The sequence below is a fragment of the Podarcis muralis genome, chromosome 6 (assembly GCF_964188315.1).
Source record: "Podarcis muralis chromosome 6, rPodMur119.hap1.1, whole genome shotgun sequence".
Classification (NCBI taxonomy): domain Eukaryota; kingdom Metazoa; phylum Chordata; class Lepidosauria; order Squamata; family Lacertidae; genus Podarcis; species Podarcis muralis.
The window spans coordinates 26,203,382-26,221,803 of record NC_135660.1 but is presented as its reverse complement, the minus strand read 5'-3'; the positions used below and the strand labels follow the sequence as shown (position 1 = coordinate 26,221,803).

Sequence of the window (18,422 nt, the reverse complement as noted above, 5' to 3'; positions counted from 1 at the left end):
GGAAATTCCCTTTAAAGTTGAAGTGCTAAGTCCTTTACAGCCTATTTCAGTTATCAGTGTTTTCCTACAGAACCAAGTGGAGGAGCACACATTCCTTGCAGAAGTAACTTTTTTAAAGCAGCAGTTGGGATAAGGCCAAAAATAAGGAGGAGATATAAATTCCAAGAAATGGATGCATTTTATTCTGAAAATGCAGAATATAAGGGGGGTGCTTTCGGATGAAAATAGTTACCAAGCATAAGCATAAGTTAACTGGAAAGGAAAAGAGATAATATTTACACAGACTGTGGATAAAACCTTGCCAGCCCTTAAATCTATAAGCCTGTGGAATAGCCTCCTGAGCTAAGTAGAAAACTCCACCATCTGGAATATTAAGAGCTAGACTAGGTGAAAGATTACTAAGCCTACAGTAGGGAATAATTCTGAATTGGCAAAGGTATGCAGCAAATGACCGAAGTGGTATTTTCCATGACTTCATTCTACAGTGGTTTATTTTATGAGTGTGTGTGTGTGTGTGTGTGTGTGTGTGTGTGTGTGAATTCACACACAGAGAGAAACTATTTTCCATATTCTGAAAGAGCAGGAGGGTTCACAATACCTTTATAGTGTAGTTGAAATGCTTTGCTGATTGCATGAATCTGTGAAAGCCGTCCGTCTCCTTTGTTGCAACAGTTAGAATTAGTAGCTTATCTAGGAAAAAGGGGGAAAGAGAGAGAGAGAGGTGTGAGTTCTTCACAGATGAAATAACAACAACATAATTAATGGATTTCTAGCCTGCCTTATCTGACATATTGGAAACATTGGACTGCCCAATTCAATATAAGGCAGTTTCATACATGGCATGCATATGGCATGAATAAAAAAGTAGAGCTAATTCTCTTCTGATTTACAAATAAATATTCTTCCCTTCTCACCAGGAGGCAGTTATTGCCATAGGCAATGAGCTAGGTAGCTATTTACAAGTGACTACCATCTTTCCATTTTGTGACAAGGGCCGCATCCCTGCTTTGCAGAAAGTACCATGTTCAATCTCTGGCATCCGCAGGTAGTGCTGAGAGTTCCCTGCCTGAAACTCCGGAAAGCTGCAGCCAGTCAGTGTAGACAGCACTGAGCTACTTGGAGCAATGATCTGATTTGGGATAAGGTAGCTTTCTGTGTTCCAGATTAAACCTATTCAAAGCAGTCGAGGAAGCCAAGCTTGTGTCTTTCTTTTGCCCTGAAAAGTGGCATACAAACATTAGGAATTATAGAGGGAAATTCACTGGGGAGCTCAGAGCAGTGCAGAAACCTAATCACTACCACCCTGTGTGGTAGGTTAGGCTGACAGATAAACCCTTGGCGACTCAGGAAGCTCAGCTGAACAGGAGTTTGAAATTGAATTGGCTACTAACCACTGCACCACATTGGCTCTGTGTTACACCATTTACCATACTTTCTCTTTGATTCAAACTGGATACAATAGAACTAAGCATTTCAACAGCTCACTAGAGAAAGTGCAGCCATTCAAGCTCATGAACAACTTTCCCTTTAAAAACTGTACTGAAAAGCAAGTTGTCAAAACCACATGGCAAGAAGGGGCCCCTGAATGATGGTTTTGGAAATAAAGTTGTCTAAATGAATGTCTGTGTCCTATTATTCAGGATGCAAGGAGTCACAAGCCCAGGCTAAAATCATTAATTTGCTATCCCTAATGTGCCACTGCTGACATAAAGACTTGGAAATGAAGCCATTTGGAAACCCTTCAAACTCATGGAAAATTATACATTTTCAATAAGCTAGATTTTATAGCGCAAAAGAGAAAATCCAGTTTGTGCAATCAAAGTCTGTTGTTTCAAGCTATTATGTCACCAGCTTGAACATTATTGGGGATTAGTTAGTTAACAATGCATCTCTGTTTTCAAGCAGTATTTTAAGATAGGATTGCTACTAATAGTGGGTATATTTCAGCAGCAGGAACAAATTAGATTCACAACAGCATCCTATGAACATGATAAGAAAAATCGGTATTCTGTCTAACAGGTATGGCTGGAAGTTACAAAGCAGCTATTGGCAGTTTCCCCTATCTTTCCCTTGTCCTCTTGGCTCTGAGAAGGCTGAGCAAAAAAAAAGTAGCAACTATGAGAAACAAACTTGCAACCAACCCACCCCCACCCCCCTTTGATTTATGGAGCTTTTGAAAAGAAAGCACTAGTAATATACTGGAAAATGTGATCATAGAAGACTAAGTAAGCCAAATGAATTCCTTATTACATTTCCCTGTGTGAACTATTTTGATTTGAGAGCAATTTCAGGTTTGGATTTGGGAAGCTATACCGTATTTTACAGCTACACTTGCCAGCAAGTTGGAACAAATGTCAAGACGCTTTATAATCACTCCAAAGGAAATGATCATAGGCATAGCAGCCAACACATAAACACTCAGTAGGCACCTCTTGTGACAGAGATGGGGAAACTGTGGCCTTCCAGATACAGTGGTACCTCGGGTTAAGTACTTAATTCGTTCCGGAGGTTCGTTCTTAACCTGAAACTGTTCTTAACCTGAAGCACCACTTTAGCTAATGGAGCCTCCTGCTTCTGGCATCAGAAGGAAGGCATTTTGTACAATTTCATATTTGTGTGAAGGTTATTACCTCTCAGTAGGTTCATTTCAGCTTTAAAACTAATAAAATGTTTATGTTACAGTACTACAGCTGTCATCGACCAGCTCTATTATGTAGCAGAGAATGTTCATGAATATACAGTTCTAAACTTTGGAAGAAATTATTCTGAGGGTGCTTAAAAACTGAATGAGTTTACAGGAACTCTCTTCTTAGACAGATACAGAGCAGACAGAAAATGCCGTCATCCCGTCTATTATGTGTCTGGAATAACACTGTAATAAAGAATTAAGTTGCAGTTACATTCCCTCCCCCAGAGTGCATTACTAACCCTCTGAAACAGGGAACTGGTTCTCCAAATAAGCTGTAGAAAAAACACTTTGCAAATTTCATGTTTCTCATCCATGGACTTCCTTTACTTTCATACTGATTTTCCAGCACACAATTCTAACTGCAACTAATACCATTAAAGGCAGAGCAAAATATAGAGTGTGCTTTTCTTTACAAACATGGAAGCAAGCTGATATTTGCAGTTTTCTCCCAGCCTGGAATTTGATAACTCTCGAGGGCATCCCTGTAGCTTTTTCCAAACATTTACCAGGTGTGTGTAGACAGGAAGCAAACAGAAGAGCCATAATTTAACAAATCAACCATTTTGCCTGATTTGGGCACAGCAAAACTCTATACCTTTGCTGAAAAAACTCCTGCTTCTGTGCCTAACGAAAACAAGGCTCTTCCAGCATTTGATTCTAATGTGCCACCACACAGTCCTTGGGACTAACAAAGCATTGTTCCATATGCAACACTCTTCCATCACATAAGGGAGAGATGGGAGCCTATGGTTGAAGGTTGCATGAGACCATTGGCCTAATTTCATGCAGGTGCTGAGAACCCAGAGAAAAAGGAGAGAAGATGAGAGGATGATCAAGCAATATCTCACATATTGTGCATTTTAAAGGCATATTTACTTAGGCCTTTCACAGGTGCTGTAGACTGGTATCAGTGGGCACCACATTGGTGACCCCTGTAAGGGCTTCCCCCAGACACAGCCAACTTCTAAAGAAAACAGATTCTTCCCTAATAGTCCATTTCTCAAGGTGTTTAAAGAAGTTTTATGTGGTTCTGTACATTGGCATCCCAAATCCATTTTTTTAAAAAAATGATAATCTAAATGGAAAAAAACAATGATAAAATCTGACTGATTTATTCCAATCTAATTTTCATTTTATTTAAGACAGACAGACAACTGGCAACATTTTCCTTAATTATGGCTTGTTCAAAGGAAGACCTTTATCCTTCCCTTTGATGACATTTCCATTGACATGGAAGCTGAAAGCAGAAGCATGCCCCTGAAATAAATACAAGATGTGATTCATTTATTCTGTTTAGAACTGGCAATTTGTGTGCCCGCAGAACTTCGAATTACAAAGCTCTCCCTACTGCAGATTTAGGGATGAGAGAAGATTAGCCAGAGGCTTTACTTTTTTTTTCCCCTTTTTTTTTTTTTTGCATTCCCTACCCCCAACGTATTCACTTTCTAGAAACAGGAAGACTGATATTGTCATGGAAAAGCATCTCTCCCAGGGAAACACACTTGCACTCTGAGATGACACATGTCTGTAATGGTTGTACTATATCCATATGTATTTACTGCTCATTTGAATTCACTGCTGCAGATTTCCATGCTTGAGGTAGGAAGGAACTGACAACCCCGAGGATTCATGTTCATTGTACTATTGATTTAATTTTCCTTTGTACTATGCCTTATTTGCTTGATTTATTTCACTGAGGTGCTGCTTGAATTTGCAGATTGTTCTGGTCTGTTGCATTCATTTCTGCCTAAAAGATCCTTTGAGCCTGGTATGCTGTTTGTATTTTGGTCCCACCCACAAAAGGGACGCAGGTGGCACCGTGGTCTAAACCGCCGAGCCTCTTGGGTTTGCTGATCAGAAGGTTGGCAGTTCAAATCCGGGTGAGTTCCCATTGCTCTGTCCCAGTTTCTGCCAACCTAGCAGTTCAAAAGTATACCAGTGCAAGTAAATAAATAGGAACCTTTGCGGCAGGAAGGTAAATGGCATTTCTGTGTGCTCTGGCTTCAGTCACGGTGTTCCATGTGCCAGAAGAAGTTTAGTCATGCGGCCACATGCTCTGGAAAGCTGTCTGTGGACAAACGCCGGCTCCTTCAGCCTGAAAGTGAGATGAGTGCCACACCCCATAGTTGTGTTTGACCAGACTTAACCATCCAGGGGTCCTTTAGCTTTACCCCATCCACAAAGCAGTGTGATCACAAATTACACGACATCTATCTCAGCTCTGAAGGTTCAATTGTACTTAGCTTGAACCTTGGGTGCACCCTATCATTAAAATTTGATTCATACAGATTAAGCCTGGTTGACACATCATGCTAAACCAAACTATGGTTTAGCAAGCCCTCACAAGCATTGGAAGAAGAAATCGTTGCTGCTTTGCTACTCTCAGGTCATTCTGCTGCTGTGAGGTGCTGAACCATGGTTTGATTTAGCAAGTCTTCAGAACGCAGCTCTCCCAGACAAACCATGAACTACAAACCACAAGTTCAGGCAGCGTGCTAAGGTTGTTCTGGTTCAAGCAGCATGCTAAGTCAAGCTATGGTTTAGCGCAGGACAGTGTAACAGCAGAATGACCAGAAGAGGAGGAAAGTTGCCATTTTTCAGAAAGTGACAATCCAGACATAAAAGTTGTTGAGCTATGGGTTGCCATAGGTCTGGATTTTCCTGGACATTTAAGCAATTTCTGCCCGGACACTGCTCCTGAAGGCTGAACCAGGCCTAAAAGATGGCCATAAATTCATCTGTAGCAGGGGAAGGGGAATGGTTTAGCAGCAATGCGTACACTGCATGGTCTGGCTTGCATAAAGTCTTTGTTTCATTCCCTGCCATTTCCAGTTAAAAGGCCCTCTGGTAGCAGAGCTGTGAAATATATCTTTCTACATTCCTCTGTGGATGCAAAGAGAGGATTCCGCTTCAAGTCTGGCTCAGGATTTTAATTTTATGTGCCGTTAAATCCAGAGCAATTCTGGCAGGCAACCAAGTACTGATTCTTGAATGGTGCAGCGGCTAAACTGAATTTAAAGTTCATAAGTTAGGATCACACTCCATATCTGCATGCAATGTGAGGTCACTTTTTGGAACTCAACCAGGAAAGCCAATATGCCTCATGGTATTTCATATACATCAAGCTAAATAATCAGGATTTTAATAAAGGACAGATTTAATATATCCTGGGTATTGCTTTTCTTACTATTTAAAGAGGGTGGGGAGTGAACATTTGCTTTTTCTTTAGCATGAATCGCATCTAGGTTCACCTTTGCCTGTGTATTTCATGGAATATCTGTTACATATTTGTACATCAAAATCTAAAGGGGGAAATCTAAAACCATTCCTGTAATGTGCTTTGAAACAAAGGTAGAAAGGGCATTCCAACATTTCTATACAGCAGGAGTTGGGAACCTCAGGACCAGGGGCTGGCTTCTCAATCCTTTCCCTGGCACTCTCCCCAGGCCATGCCACTCTCCAGGCCACAGCCCTCAATGGCCAGCTCTGTGCCCTCCTTGAGTGCCTACATTGGCTCCCAGTACATTTCTGAGCACAACTCAAAGTGTTGGTGCTGACCTTTAAAGCCCTAAGCGGCCTCGGCCCAGTATATCTGAAGGAGCATCTCCACCCCCATCGTCCAGCCCAGACACTGAGGTCCAGCGCCGAGGGCCTTCTGGCGGTTCCCCCACTGCAAGAAGCAAAGTTACAGGGAACCAGACAGAGGGCCTTCTTGGTAGTGGCACCCACCCTGTGGAACACCCTCCCATCAGATGTCAAATAAATAAACAACTATCCGACTTTTAGAAGACATCTGAAGGCAGCCCTGTTTAGGGAAGCTTTTAATGTTTGATGTTTTATTCTGTTTTTTAATCTTTTGTTGGAAGCCGCCCAGAGTGGCTGGGGAAACCCGGTCAGATGGGCAGGGTATTGTATGTATGTATAAATAATTATTATTATGCTTGGGTGGAATGTGTCCTAGAGCTGTAATCATGCTTTTTGCTTGCCTGTATGGAGGACTGAGAGTTTTGTGTGGAAACACCAGGCATTTGTATGGATGCAAAGTAACCCACTGCAAAAATGTAAAGAGACACTCTCTCTTTTTTTGCTCCACCCACTATGCACCTCTGGCATGAGGCTACACTGGAAAAGAATGAGGCCCCCATTGAAAAGGGGTCCCAGCCACTGATGCAGAGCAAGCCTAAATTTGGATAATTTTTGCAAATCACATACTGAGCAAGGTGCTTAAGGATTTGCCCAAAAGTGCACATACTTATTAAGAACCAACAGACATGCCACCATGTCTTTTAGTGGAGAAAATGGGAAGGAATGCAAAACAGACCTTACATGGTCATCCCGCAGTCAGTACTTTCATGGGTTTATGTGTTCATAAACATGCAAGTTGTTTACTCAGATCTGTCTACGCGTATATAGCAAGACTGACGAATGTGAGCTACTTCTGCACTGACTAACAAACGAAACAGAAAATGTTCAAATCAAATGCAGGGCTCATAAGGCTGAGCATGGAAAAACACTCTACCAGAACATATTCTTTCCCTGGCAGGAATCTGAAGCCAACGCTGTATATATTTATGCTCCTAAGTGATCAACGGCCAAACATGGTGCCTTCTTCCTTCTCTGTCCTGAAACCTGGCTAGAATTCTATAACTCATCCCACATATCTAGTATGGAGTGCTGATAGCTTATTCAGGACTATACCTTTGGATATGAATACATTAGGAAAGAGACAAGGCCGTTTATAATGCCTTGGAATCCAACTTATAGATAAAATGGAAAGGGGAAATCTGGTTCATTACCTTGAGCTTCTTTGAGGAAAAGTGGGACAAATTGTAAAAATGAATGAATACTACATTACAATTCAAATTTGTTATAATATAACATAAAATGTGGCCGTGTTTTCTTTTGGAACAGAATTACAGTGACCACTAGGTCTATCTTGCATTTAAAGCACCATTATACCACTTTGAACAGACACAGCTTGCCACAAAATAATCCTGGGATGTTCAGAGTGCTGAGAATTGTTTGGCAACCCCTATCCCATTCACTCGGGGACGTGGGTGGCGCTGTGGGTTGAACTACAGCGCCCAGGACTTGCCGATCAGAAGGTTGGCGGTTCGAATCCCCGTGACGGGGTGAGCTCCCATTGCTCGGTCCCTGCTCCTGCCAACCTAGCAGTTCGAAAGCACGTCAAAGTGCAAGTAGATAAATAGGTACCGGTCTGGCGGGAAGGTAAACGGCATTTCCGTGTGCTGCTCTGGTTCGCCAGAAGCAGCTTGGTCATCCTGGCCACATGACCTGGAAGCTGTCTGCGGACAAACGCCGGCTCCTTCGGCCAATAAAGCGAGATGAGTGCCGCAACCCCAGAGTTGGTCACGACTGGACCTAATGGTCAGGGGTCCCTTTACCTTTACCTATCCCATTCACAGAGCTACAATTCCTGGTTTGACAATCAATTCCTCTTCCCAGGAAGCTCTGGAAACAGTAGCTCTGTGAGGAAAGTAGGGGTCTCCTAACACCTTTCAGCATCCTTAACAAACTTGCAGTTCCTTTTAATTTTTTGTGGGGAGCCATGACTGGTGCCATAGTGCTTTAAATGTATGGTGCACAGATGGCCTTAGTGGTGGGAGACCTCTAAGTTAGTCATTCTTAGATTTACACAAGGAAGGCCACGTCTCTGCAGTACAATGATTTAACTATTTTGTTTCGTGTTAAACATGTGGATCACTGATGTTAGACAAGCTTTAAATCTGTCAGGATTTTAAATCAAGCCAGCTTAACAAGGAGCATATTATCTGAAAAATGTACATTTTAGCAGCTTACTTGGTTGGAAATAAATTGCTGGCACACAGCTGCATTCCAAATATTAAAATATGACCTTCAGTTTCCTACCCACTCCCATGTTTACAGAACTGCCTTGTGAAGAGTGAGTCCCAAAAGGTGGGCAAGAAATTCATTTGGCTTTGTACCCAATTGGTTGTGTGCATGGGATACAGCTCACACAACTGATTTCTCTTTTCCCCATCTCTCCCTATCACCATGGCACTATCCCCAAATCTTCAGAGGGTTGATGAGGGGTTCCCCCTGAGAATAAGGGGTTGTGTCACATGGGGCTACCATGGAAGAGGACAATTGACTGGAGAGGTTTGCAGCAAAATCCTTTCAACCATATTCAGGTGATTCCTCTCTCCCACCTCAGAATTTTCCGGTAGGAATTTTCCCATTGGCTGATTGGCTGGTGCCACTTGGGTCACAAATCGTCACAACTTCGTAAGGTTTGGCAGTTAGACATTGGTTCAAGGTGTGGTGGAGGGGAGGTTGTCACACCTGCCCCTCCCAATGTGCGACAGGGTATTCCGTTAAAGGAATCCAGGTGCTCGCCATGCTCTTGTCCGATCCCCTTCCAGGGGTTAGGGTCATGCCAGAGCACCTGGGAGCATTTTGGGGTGAGGTTGTGTCTGCAGTAGGACCAATGCTCCCCCAGTATGTTTACCCTTATTGACTTCTGCCGGTGTCCAGTTGTCAGTGCTGCTCTGCCAGTGATGTAGGTGCAGCTAGTCGAACCAACGCCTAAGCAAACCACTCACATGGTGACAACTGTGTCTTTCTTTGGGAGGTCTTGGGGGGTCTTCACAAGCAATGAACGTTTCAAGTAACCAACCAAACAGCTTCTGCTCTACTCAGGGCCAAGGCAGCGCCAGCATTACAAGCTATGCCTGGAATAACCCTCAGTTACACGTATGCTCAAGCACTAATCTTAATTCTTCTAGGATGCAATGTCTGAGGCAACAGATAATTTTAGGTAAGCACGTCATTTGCTGCTACTTCTTATTGCAGTTGCAGCTCCACAGTGTATCAATGAGACATCTACTGCAGGGCTGAGAAAGTTCAATCCCGGGTGCTGAAAGTGGCCCTCCAAAAATCATTATCTGGCCCTTGGGACTCTCCCCATGTCACATCCTTTTCCAGCCTTGCTCTGCGCTCTTTTTGAATGCTTTTCCCTAGCTGGAATAAGTCTTTGAACTGAGATCATGCCTCTTATTTGCCTGGATGCCTGAAAATTCAGTTTGACTTTTGTGTGGCTATAATGTAGCCTACTAGAAAAAGAAAAGAGGTAATGAGTCACATCTGTTGTGCCACCCACTTCTGCCTCTGGGTTTGCTGACCACTTTCCTGCTACCACTGCCACGACCACAAAGATTGCCACAAGGAAATGGAGACTGAAAAAGGTTTCCCACCTTTTAGTTACAGTGTAAGTGGTGAACATCCTTGAAATGTGGGTTGATATGATTAATGGTTATCCCTGATATAGCTTCCAAAGCTAGCTCAAATACCATGCACATGCCAGCATTGGCACAATAGTTCTTTGTATTGGCTCTGCATTGATCAGAAGCATGACCGGAAACACCCAAAATTATCAGTGTCAGGCACTTAGCATCAATTATATTCTGCAGCCAACATTGGAGACAAATAGCTCCAAAAGGAGCAAGAGGCCTTGCCAAACCACGTCTTGCCTTCCCTTTCCCCGTTTAGGCATGCTGAAGTCATGGTGCTGAGTTAAAGTAAATAAGCTACAGTTCTCTGGTGAACACTGCAATTACACACTGGCAATTTAGAGACCACATATATTGCATCATAAGCCCAGTACATACTACCCCGACAGGAAATTGAATAAATCCATGTATGCAATAGCCAAATGCGTGTTTTCATAACCTTTTGTGCTTTCGAAAGCTACATCCGTAAAGTCGCAAAAATACCATACAAATGTAAGGCTATTATATGGAGTCAGACTACTGACCCATCTAGCCAGTGTTGTGTGTCCGGACTGGCAGCGGGTTTCAAAGGACTAAGCTTTGTGAATAAGTACACCTTTTAACTGAAGATGCCAGGACTGGACCTGTAACCTTCTAGGTGCAAGCCTTACATTCTTACCTTGTGAGCTCCCGTAACTAAATCTGAAGCCAGATATTTCAGTAACATTTCCAAGCACAGAAAAATGAACCACCAGGAAATGACTGGTTTGGCCCAAGTGTCTGTTTGGGTCTGGAGGTGTTGGATAAGACTGGAACTGTCAGACAACTGGTTCCAGTACCAACACATGGTTTGTTTGGCCTGGTGAGGTACAAAGACCTTGACTTCAACTTTGCCGCCTCTGCTCAGAAGCCAACAGAGCAAGACTAACATTGCTGCTGCATTCTTAGTTTAACATACTGTTCTGTGTTTGTTTTTTAAACAATCAATATGACTACAGTTTCAGCAACTGGCATCACTTTTACAAAGCGAGAAGAGTTTACTGGCACAGAAAGCTTTGTGCCCTCAAGGTATTTTCTTCTCCTTTTTACAGGGCCAGCTGTTTAAACAGCAGCTGTGAGGCAAGATCCCCAGAACACTTCAAATTACTCTTTTAGCACCCAGTTTATTGACTTTTGACCAGGAGTATTTTTGTCTGCTTTCACATTGATACTTGATCACTCACCCAGCCAGACTTTTTCCTTTTCACTCTCTTCCTTGTCTCTCTCACTTCACTCTAATGTCGCACATATTGGCTAAATCATAATAAAAATGTAAATGGAGCACTCACAGAATCATGCAGGAACCAGATTCATAAGAAGCTACCTCAGACCTTAGTCAGAACATTGATCCATTGAGCCTAGTATTGTCTACACAGACTGGCAGCACCCCTTCACAGTTTCAGGAGTCTTTCCCCTGGAAAACCCGGGACCTACCACTGAGTTATTACAGATACAGATCTATTGAAGCAGAACTTTTGAAGAATACAAAAGCACTACAGATCTCCTGTATATCAGTGTGTCAGTGATGTGTCTCCGGTTATATGGACTCTGTTCTGAAACCATATGCCATCAGTGCTCCCAGCTATGTACGTGACACCACAGATTTTCTGAGGAAAATACAATCTTTAAATAATCTCCCCAACAATACTATACTAGCCACTATGGATGTGGAATCTCTGTATACCAACATCCCACACAACGATGGTTTACAAGCTATAAGGAACAAGCTATAAATTCAAAACCCCACTCAGCTATGAAGCTTGGACCAATCACTGTCTATCAGCCAAACCTACCTCACAGAGTTGTTGTAAATATAAAAGGGAGAGAGACAGCTACTTGGAGGAAAGTTAACATATAGATGTAAAATAATAAAATCACAGTAACCAATCTGTCTGCCAACTACTGCCATCTGTAGGGCAATAGGCCCTTCCTATGACTTATTCATGCCACTCATATTGTCAAAGTTCTGGTGAATCTACATGGTTTAATTGTATGCTGTGCTCTTTGCTTATATTTTGGTAAATTGTCTCACTGTTGTTGTTAGCCACCTTGAGTACAGGAAAAGTAAGCTACAAAATACTTTAATTAATAGTTATCTAAATGAAAATGGGCTGTTTTCAGTTACAAATTGCCACATTACCCACAGTTGCAAAACCAAATAAGACATTCTTAGTCATATTAAATTGGCTCATGACTTTTAAAGTGTCCAGTATTAAACATTTACCTAACAAATTCTACTTTTTTTTAAAAAAAAGAGAGAGATGCACACATATTCTATACTTGTTCCAACTCTATTATGAATATTCAAAGCAATGAACACAAAAAAACCCCAATGTAGGTATTTTATAGAAGTGGCAATTATAGTTTTCTAGAAGAAGGAGGAAAACTAAGAGAGCCTGGTGTGCGTCCAGTCAAGAATCTAAGTCTCTGGAATATAATAGGACTGTTAGTTTAGGTTCACAGGCTTCAGCAAAACTTTTTGTGGGTCAGATTGGCACTTGTGCAAGAAACTAGAATAGATGACTGAATTTTGCCATTTCAAAGAGGCAGAATGCAAATCTACTGAAAACACACCAGCTTTCAAGTTCCACTCAATTTTGATCAGGTCGAGAGACAGGTATAATGGAGCAACAGAGAAGGAGGTGTAGCTATGCATATAATTGCGGTTTTATCAATAACCACAAATTATTCCATGTCAGAAATAGATGTGAAGTTTACAAAGGAGACTTTGTAACTCAGTTTTTGCTCTGTTTCTGGGTAGCTTTTCAGGACCAATAAGGTCTCTTCTAACAAACTCTAGCTTTCATAGACTCAATAGAATGTTTGTCACATAAATCAAAAGTTCCACCGTAATCCCTGAATGTTACGTATCTCTTTTTAATGAATAACACACTTCCTGTAGGTTTTCACATCAATCAAACAAGCTCATTTGTTTTAATTGCTATAAGATGAGCAAGAACAGTTTCCAGGCTTGGACAGAAACCTTTATTATTATGGTTACATCAACATCGAAGGACCTTGTCAATTTGGGATTCACCTCACAATGCATTTCTCCTGAAGCATACAATTAAGGGTGTGTGTGTGTATGGAAAGTTCTTTGTAGCTTAAACACTGCTCAAATCAGACTTAGAAGCATTTTATTAAGTATGAATAGGATCTAAATTATGTAGAATAAAACAGAACCTACATCAAGGTCAGTCTCATTAGATTTTGAAACGTCTGATCGATGGCAAAGAAGTGTATGTAAAACAACTCAGAAAATTAAACAAGGATTAAAACTGGAGTCTGTTGTTAACAATCCCTGCAATGTCTGGGGTCCAGGCAGAAGTGGAGTTTGCACATCAGGAGAGTCTGCTATACATCAGTGAATACTTTCTTACTGTTTATGTTAACCAGAATCCACTATTATTATTTTTACTCTGTAACATGCGTTTTGTTAGCACTACTTCAGCATTCTAGATCATTGCCTCTTCATTAAGATGGCTTGAACAGTGCTATTCCATAATACTTTACAAATAATAAACTTATTTGGGATTAAGTTATTTACTCCTGTTCTGTTTATTAGCCTGGGATGGACTCCAGGGAGTTACAAAACAATGTCCTGTTCACACAACAGTTCCTTCTGCCATGGGGGGGAAGGGGGGCAACATGTGTTTGTGCAGGGGGGGTGATTAACAAATCTCATGCACAACTCACCCCACATACGGAATCTGCCTGTATATATGTACAGCCCTAAAATCTGTAAACTTCAGTAAAGGGAATGGGCAAATGATGCATTCATGAGACATCTGGATATCTGCACATAGAAGGCAGATTGCAAGCTATGTTGTACATCTGTGCCTGCAGAGATAAGGAGATAGAAGCTGCACACAAGAGTCACTGTTCTGTATTGTCTTCCAAAAACGGGACTGTGTAAACCAGTGTTTCCACTAAAAGTCACATTTTGATTTGAAGAAGGGATGTGATGTGGCTTTTATGATATGTGGGTACCTTGGTTCTCAAACTTAATCTGTTCCAGAAGTCCATTCCAAAACCAAAGCGTTCCAAAACCAAGGTGCACTTTCCCATAGAAAGTAATGCAAAATGGATTAATCTGTTCCAGACTTTTAAAAACAACCCCTATAACAGCAATTTAAAATGAATTTTACTATCTAACAAGACCATTGATCCATAAAATGAAAGCAATAAACAATGTACTGCAGTCACACAATCAATCAATCAATCAATCAATCAGTAGTTGAACTGGGTTCCACAAAGTCTCACACACAAAAAAGCTGCAAAAGCAAAACAAAAAAGCCGCAAAAACAAAAATGCTAAATACATAGCAAAAACAGACCAACCTCAGTGTAGCACTCAAAACGGAAATGTGGCACTCAAATCGGAAGCATAACACACAAAACAGAGCACGTTCAGCTTCCAAAAAAAAGTTCACAAACCAGAACATTTACCTCCGGGTATGTGGTGTTAGGGCTCCAAGTTGTTTGAGTACCAAGGCGTTTGAGAACCAAGGTACCACTGTACTTATATAAGCCCTTATACAAGTTATGTAGTTGAGCAGAGAAGTGATTGCCCTAAAAGTATTTTAAAGAAGAAGAAATAAAGCTTACAAGTGCTATTATTCCTTATAAGACACTAACCAATAAGTGAGTAATCAGACAAACTACATCACATGCAATCAGGCACAGCAATTCTATGGGGATGAGGCCTCCACAGCCCCCAGCCCCCAATTCCACAGGGATGGGGCTCAGTCACAATCTTGAGGGGGCAGAGGAGACCTGGCGGGAAGTCACCCCATGCCGTATATCATCAGGAGATGCAGCACAGCCTGGTCAGAATCACCACAGCCCGCACAGCGCTGGGAGCCGCCATGCAGAGCAGCACGGCCTTGAGTGCAAATGTTGCATCAGGAAGAGGGTCTTCAACCAAGCAATGGGTACAAAAAATGCATATGCTCAAGTAAAGTGTGCCTTAAAAGTTATATATTGGTGAAAATAAAATTTTGAAAATGCATCATATTAGGGGAAATTGTTTTGCAAAAAATGGGTATATTAGGCAAAATTGCATATCAATATGTGTATATGTGTATGTGCACAAAAATACTGGTGAATTTTCATGAAGACTCAAAAAAACACACACCCATAAACTGATGTGGAAATGTGAAGTTAAGATTGGGGGGAAATGAAAAACTGAAAGAAGCAACAGTGTTCCATCTGTGTGGCAAAACAATCACGGCAGAGTTTTGAAGCGAGCCATTTACTACCTCAAAGGTGTGAATCAAAACTCTGAGCTCTTTTTATTACCATGTGAAAAATATAAATCACAGATTATGGTTGATTTCCCAGGACTGATGCGAGTGAGAGCTGGGAACGCAATCAAAGGCCTGCTCAGGATCCAAGCAAGAAGGAGTGTATGGCAAGCAACATGATGTGTATTTAAAACCAATTGTCTCTTTTGACTGGAAGCACTAGAACACATTAGGGGCCCTTTTCTTTAAACAGATTTTATGCATGTCTTTCCTCTTCTGTTTTGCACATTGAGGATTGAATTTCTTCCTGCCTTCCAGCTCCCTGGAACAAGCACTTTACACGACCCAAGGAGCAGAATGCGAACAAGGCTGGGAAGGAAACTGGTTGAAAATCCGACCAGAAGAAAAGGGGGACAGGGTCACAAAGTAACACCTTTCATGTTTGAGAGACTACTGAATGAAATAATCATGTCTTCCAGGTGCCAGGTCTCTTCTGCCAAGCATCATGGCTAACAGTGCAGTTGTATATTGTCTACTCAGGAGTAAGCCTTGCTATGTTCGATGGGGCAAATAGGCAATGGTGTCCCTATGGCGTAAACTCCATTACACACAGTGGGATTTACTTCGGGCAAACATGCACAAGATTGCACAGTAAAATACAGTGGTACCTTGGGTTAAGTACTTTAATCCGTTCCAGAGGTCCGTTCTTAACCTGAAACTGTTCTTAACCTGAAGCACCACTTTAGCTAGTGGGGCCTCCCACTGCCACCGCGATGCCGCCACACAATTTCTGTTCTCTTCCTGAAGCAAAGTTCTTAACCCGAGGTAATATTTCTGGGTAAGCGGAGTATGTAACCTGAAGCGTATATAACCTGAGGTACCACTGTACTGGAAATGAGAGAAGTTTCTTGCAGGGCAAAGAATCAGGATTGTATTTAAGGCTTAGCGGGGAAATAGAAGTTTCCCCGCGATGCCCATCTCAGAATTTGCATTTCTATATTGCTTGCCTTCTCAAATGCATCCTAAATATTGATCATCACCAGTATGAAAGTCATGATTCAACTCTTCACCACAGCCAGGAAAAGACAGCTCATATGGTTACAAGGTGCTTAGAAGTAAGGACTCTTTTAAAGGATTGTTGAGATATCACAAGGATGGTTGGGAACAGGTTTTTCAAGCTTATCGCCCACCCCACCCCCAGTAAATTCGGATTAAATTAAGGGGGTACAAGCTGGAATTCTGATGGCAACAGCATTGTGTGTGAATGCTGCAAAGAAAGAAATGAGGAGCGCAAACCTCACCCATCTCCCTCTGCTAACTCTCTCTGCATTTTCCATGTTAAGGAAATTGCCAACCTACATGAGAATGCACACCTAGTGAAAATGGACCTAAGCATCTCGGAGAAACTGTTTTCCTCTTGAAACTTGGAAACTTTGTTTTTTGACGTTACTGTATCTCAAACTGACTCCTTTTAAAAGACCCAGCTTCCCAACGTGGAACGCTGCTTGCTGCCTGTAACTTGTGTCTGGGTGGGCGGCCAAGAAAACCTTCGCCAGACGTTTATGTTCCACATGAATGTTACAAGGAAAGTGACAGGGAGAAGGGAAAGAAAGAAACACACACAAAGCATGTGCAACAAATTCAGCACTCAAGAGGCAAGCCAGACCCGCCTGAGAGCTGGGGAAATCAGCTGCAGTTTGAACAACGGGGCTTTTGTCTGAAGATCCCGAAGCGGGGTCTGAATGAGAAGGTATTTTTTTTCGGGGGAGGGGGAGGGGGAGGGTCTCACTCCCCGTCTCTCAGAAAGTAACGGACTGGCAAAACTCGCCTTGCAGCAAAAGAAACTCATTTCCCCCAGGGATATTTCCTCTCTCTTCACGAACCCAAGCTAAAGAGAATCCACTTTCAGATTAAAGGGGTGGGGGTAGCGTCACCTTTTAATTTTAATGTAAGAAAATCAGGATTTTCACCAGCAATCCATTCATTTATTCATAACGTGGACCTAATCAAATGTTAAAGTGGGGGGGGGGGGTTGGGGGGGGAGGGTGGATTTCATATAAAAGTACCAGGGCGCAAATCCACGCCCCAGCCCCTCCCTTCTAGAAGTGAACCCGTCTCAGAAATCAGCTTGGTCTATGCAACAACTCTGCACATGGCAAGGAACCCTCTCGCCTTCTGCCCTGCTCATCGCACGCGCGCTAAGGTTAAGCTTCGCAAAAAAAAAAAACCAAAAAAAAAAAAAATGGAGGAGGCCCGGCTCAAATGAAAACGTGGGGGCGTCGGGGAAGTAGGAGCGGGTGCGTCAAGTTACCGGTGGGAATGGGCGATCTCTCGGCCTCGGGCTCGGCGGGGTGGGTCGGCTGCAGGAGATGGATAGCGAAAGCCAAGAGGAGGGCGAGGGGTCCAGCGCTGCTGCTACTGCTGCTGCTGCCCATCTTCGGCGCTTCAGCCAAGCCAGGAAACGAAACAGAGCCAAGCAGAAGACCCGGAGAGGCTCTTTCCCTTCTTCCCTCCCTCGCCTGCTCTCCCACCCGCGACAAGAGTCCTGCGAGGCGCTCGGCCGGCCGGTTTCCCCGTTCCCTTGTTCGAAGCGCGTGGGGCCGCCGTGAACTCCAGAAGGGAATTGCTTCGCGGGGGGGTGGGGATCCTCCAGAAGAAGGGTCGTGATGAAAAAGTGCCGGGAGGAGAAAGAAAGAAAAAGATCCGCTCGATCCACTCGCCGAAGGAGCAGCGGGGAAGCGTTCCGGAAGATGCGATCAGGTGGAGGCAGCGCCGCGGATCCCGCCGCCGTCTGGCCCTCGCTTAAGGGCACCAGGCAAAGGGAGCCGTCGGTGTGCGCTGGAGCCTTTATAAGGCGAGCGGGAGGGGTGGCCGTCGGGGAGCCCCGGGCGCGGCCAGAGGAGAGCAGCTACCCAAAGTGCTGCCGGGTCCTCCCAGCTATTGGCCGGGGGGCTGGCAGGGGAGGGGGAGCAAGCCCGAGGGGTGGGTGGGGTGGGGAAAGGGGTGTCTCCCTCCTTGCGCGTCCCCCAGGCGCGCCTGGACCCTGCCGGTGCGAGGACATCCTCTGGCGCCCTCGCAGGAGCAAATGGGAAGCCTTCGCACATGCTCGGTAGAGACGTGAAGCCCTTGCCCAGACCCGGACTTTGACTTTTGGCAAGCGTCGTCGGTCCTCTGGCGCCGGGCTGCTTTTCCCATCCTA

At 43.3% G+C, this 18,422-nt stretch overlaps 1 protein-coding gene across 2 annotated transcripts in view; it reads right to left on the bottom strand.

Moving 5' to 3' along the window:
• The window catches only part of PLOD2 (procollagen-lysine,2-oxoglutarate 5-dioxygenase 2), a 64,408-nt gene extending 46,220 nt beyond the window's left edge, over window positions 1–18,188 (bottom strand). The window contains exons 1-2 of one of the 2 annotated variants that reach the window (XM_028731223.2): window positions 17,535–18,188; window positions 599–690 (exon numbers count right to left, since the gene is read on the bottom strand). In XM_028731223.2, the coding sequence (XP_028587056.2) occupies window positions 599–690; window positions 17,535–17,658 (216 nt within the window). In that variant the 5' untranslated portion in view covers window positions 17,659–18,188. The remainder of the gene's footprint in view (window positions 1–598; window positions 691–17,534) is intronic. The other variant, XM_028731224.2, reaches the window with a different exon arrangement.
• Window positions 18,189–18,422: the final 234 nt, after the last annotated feature.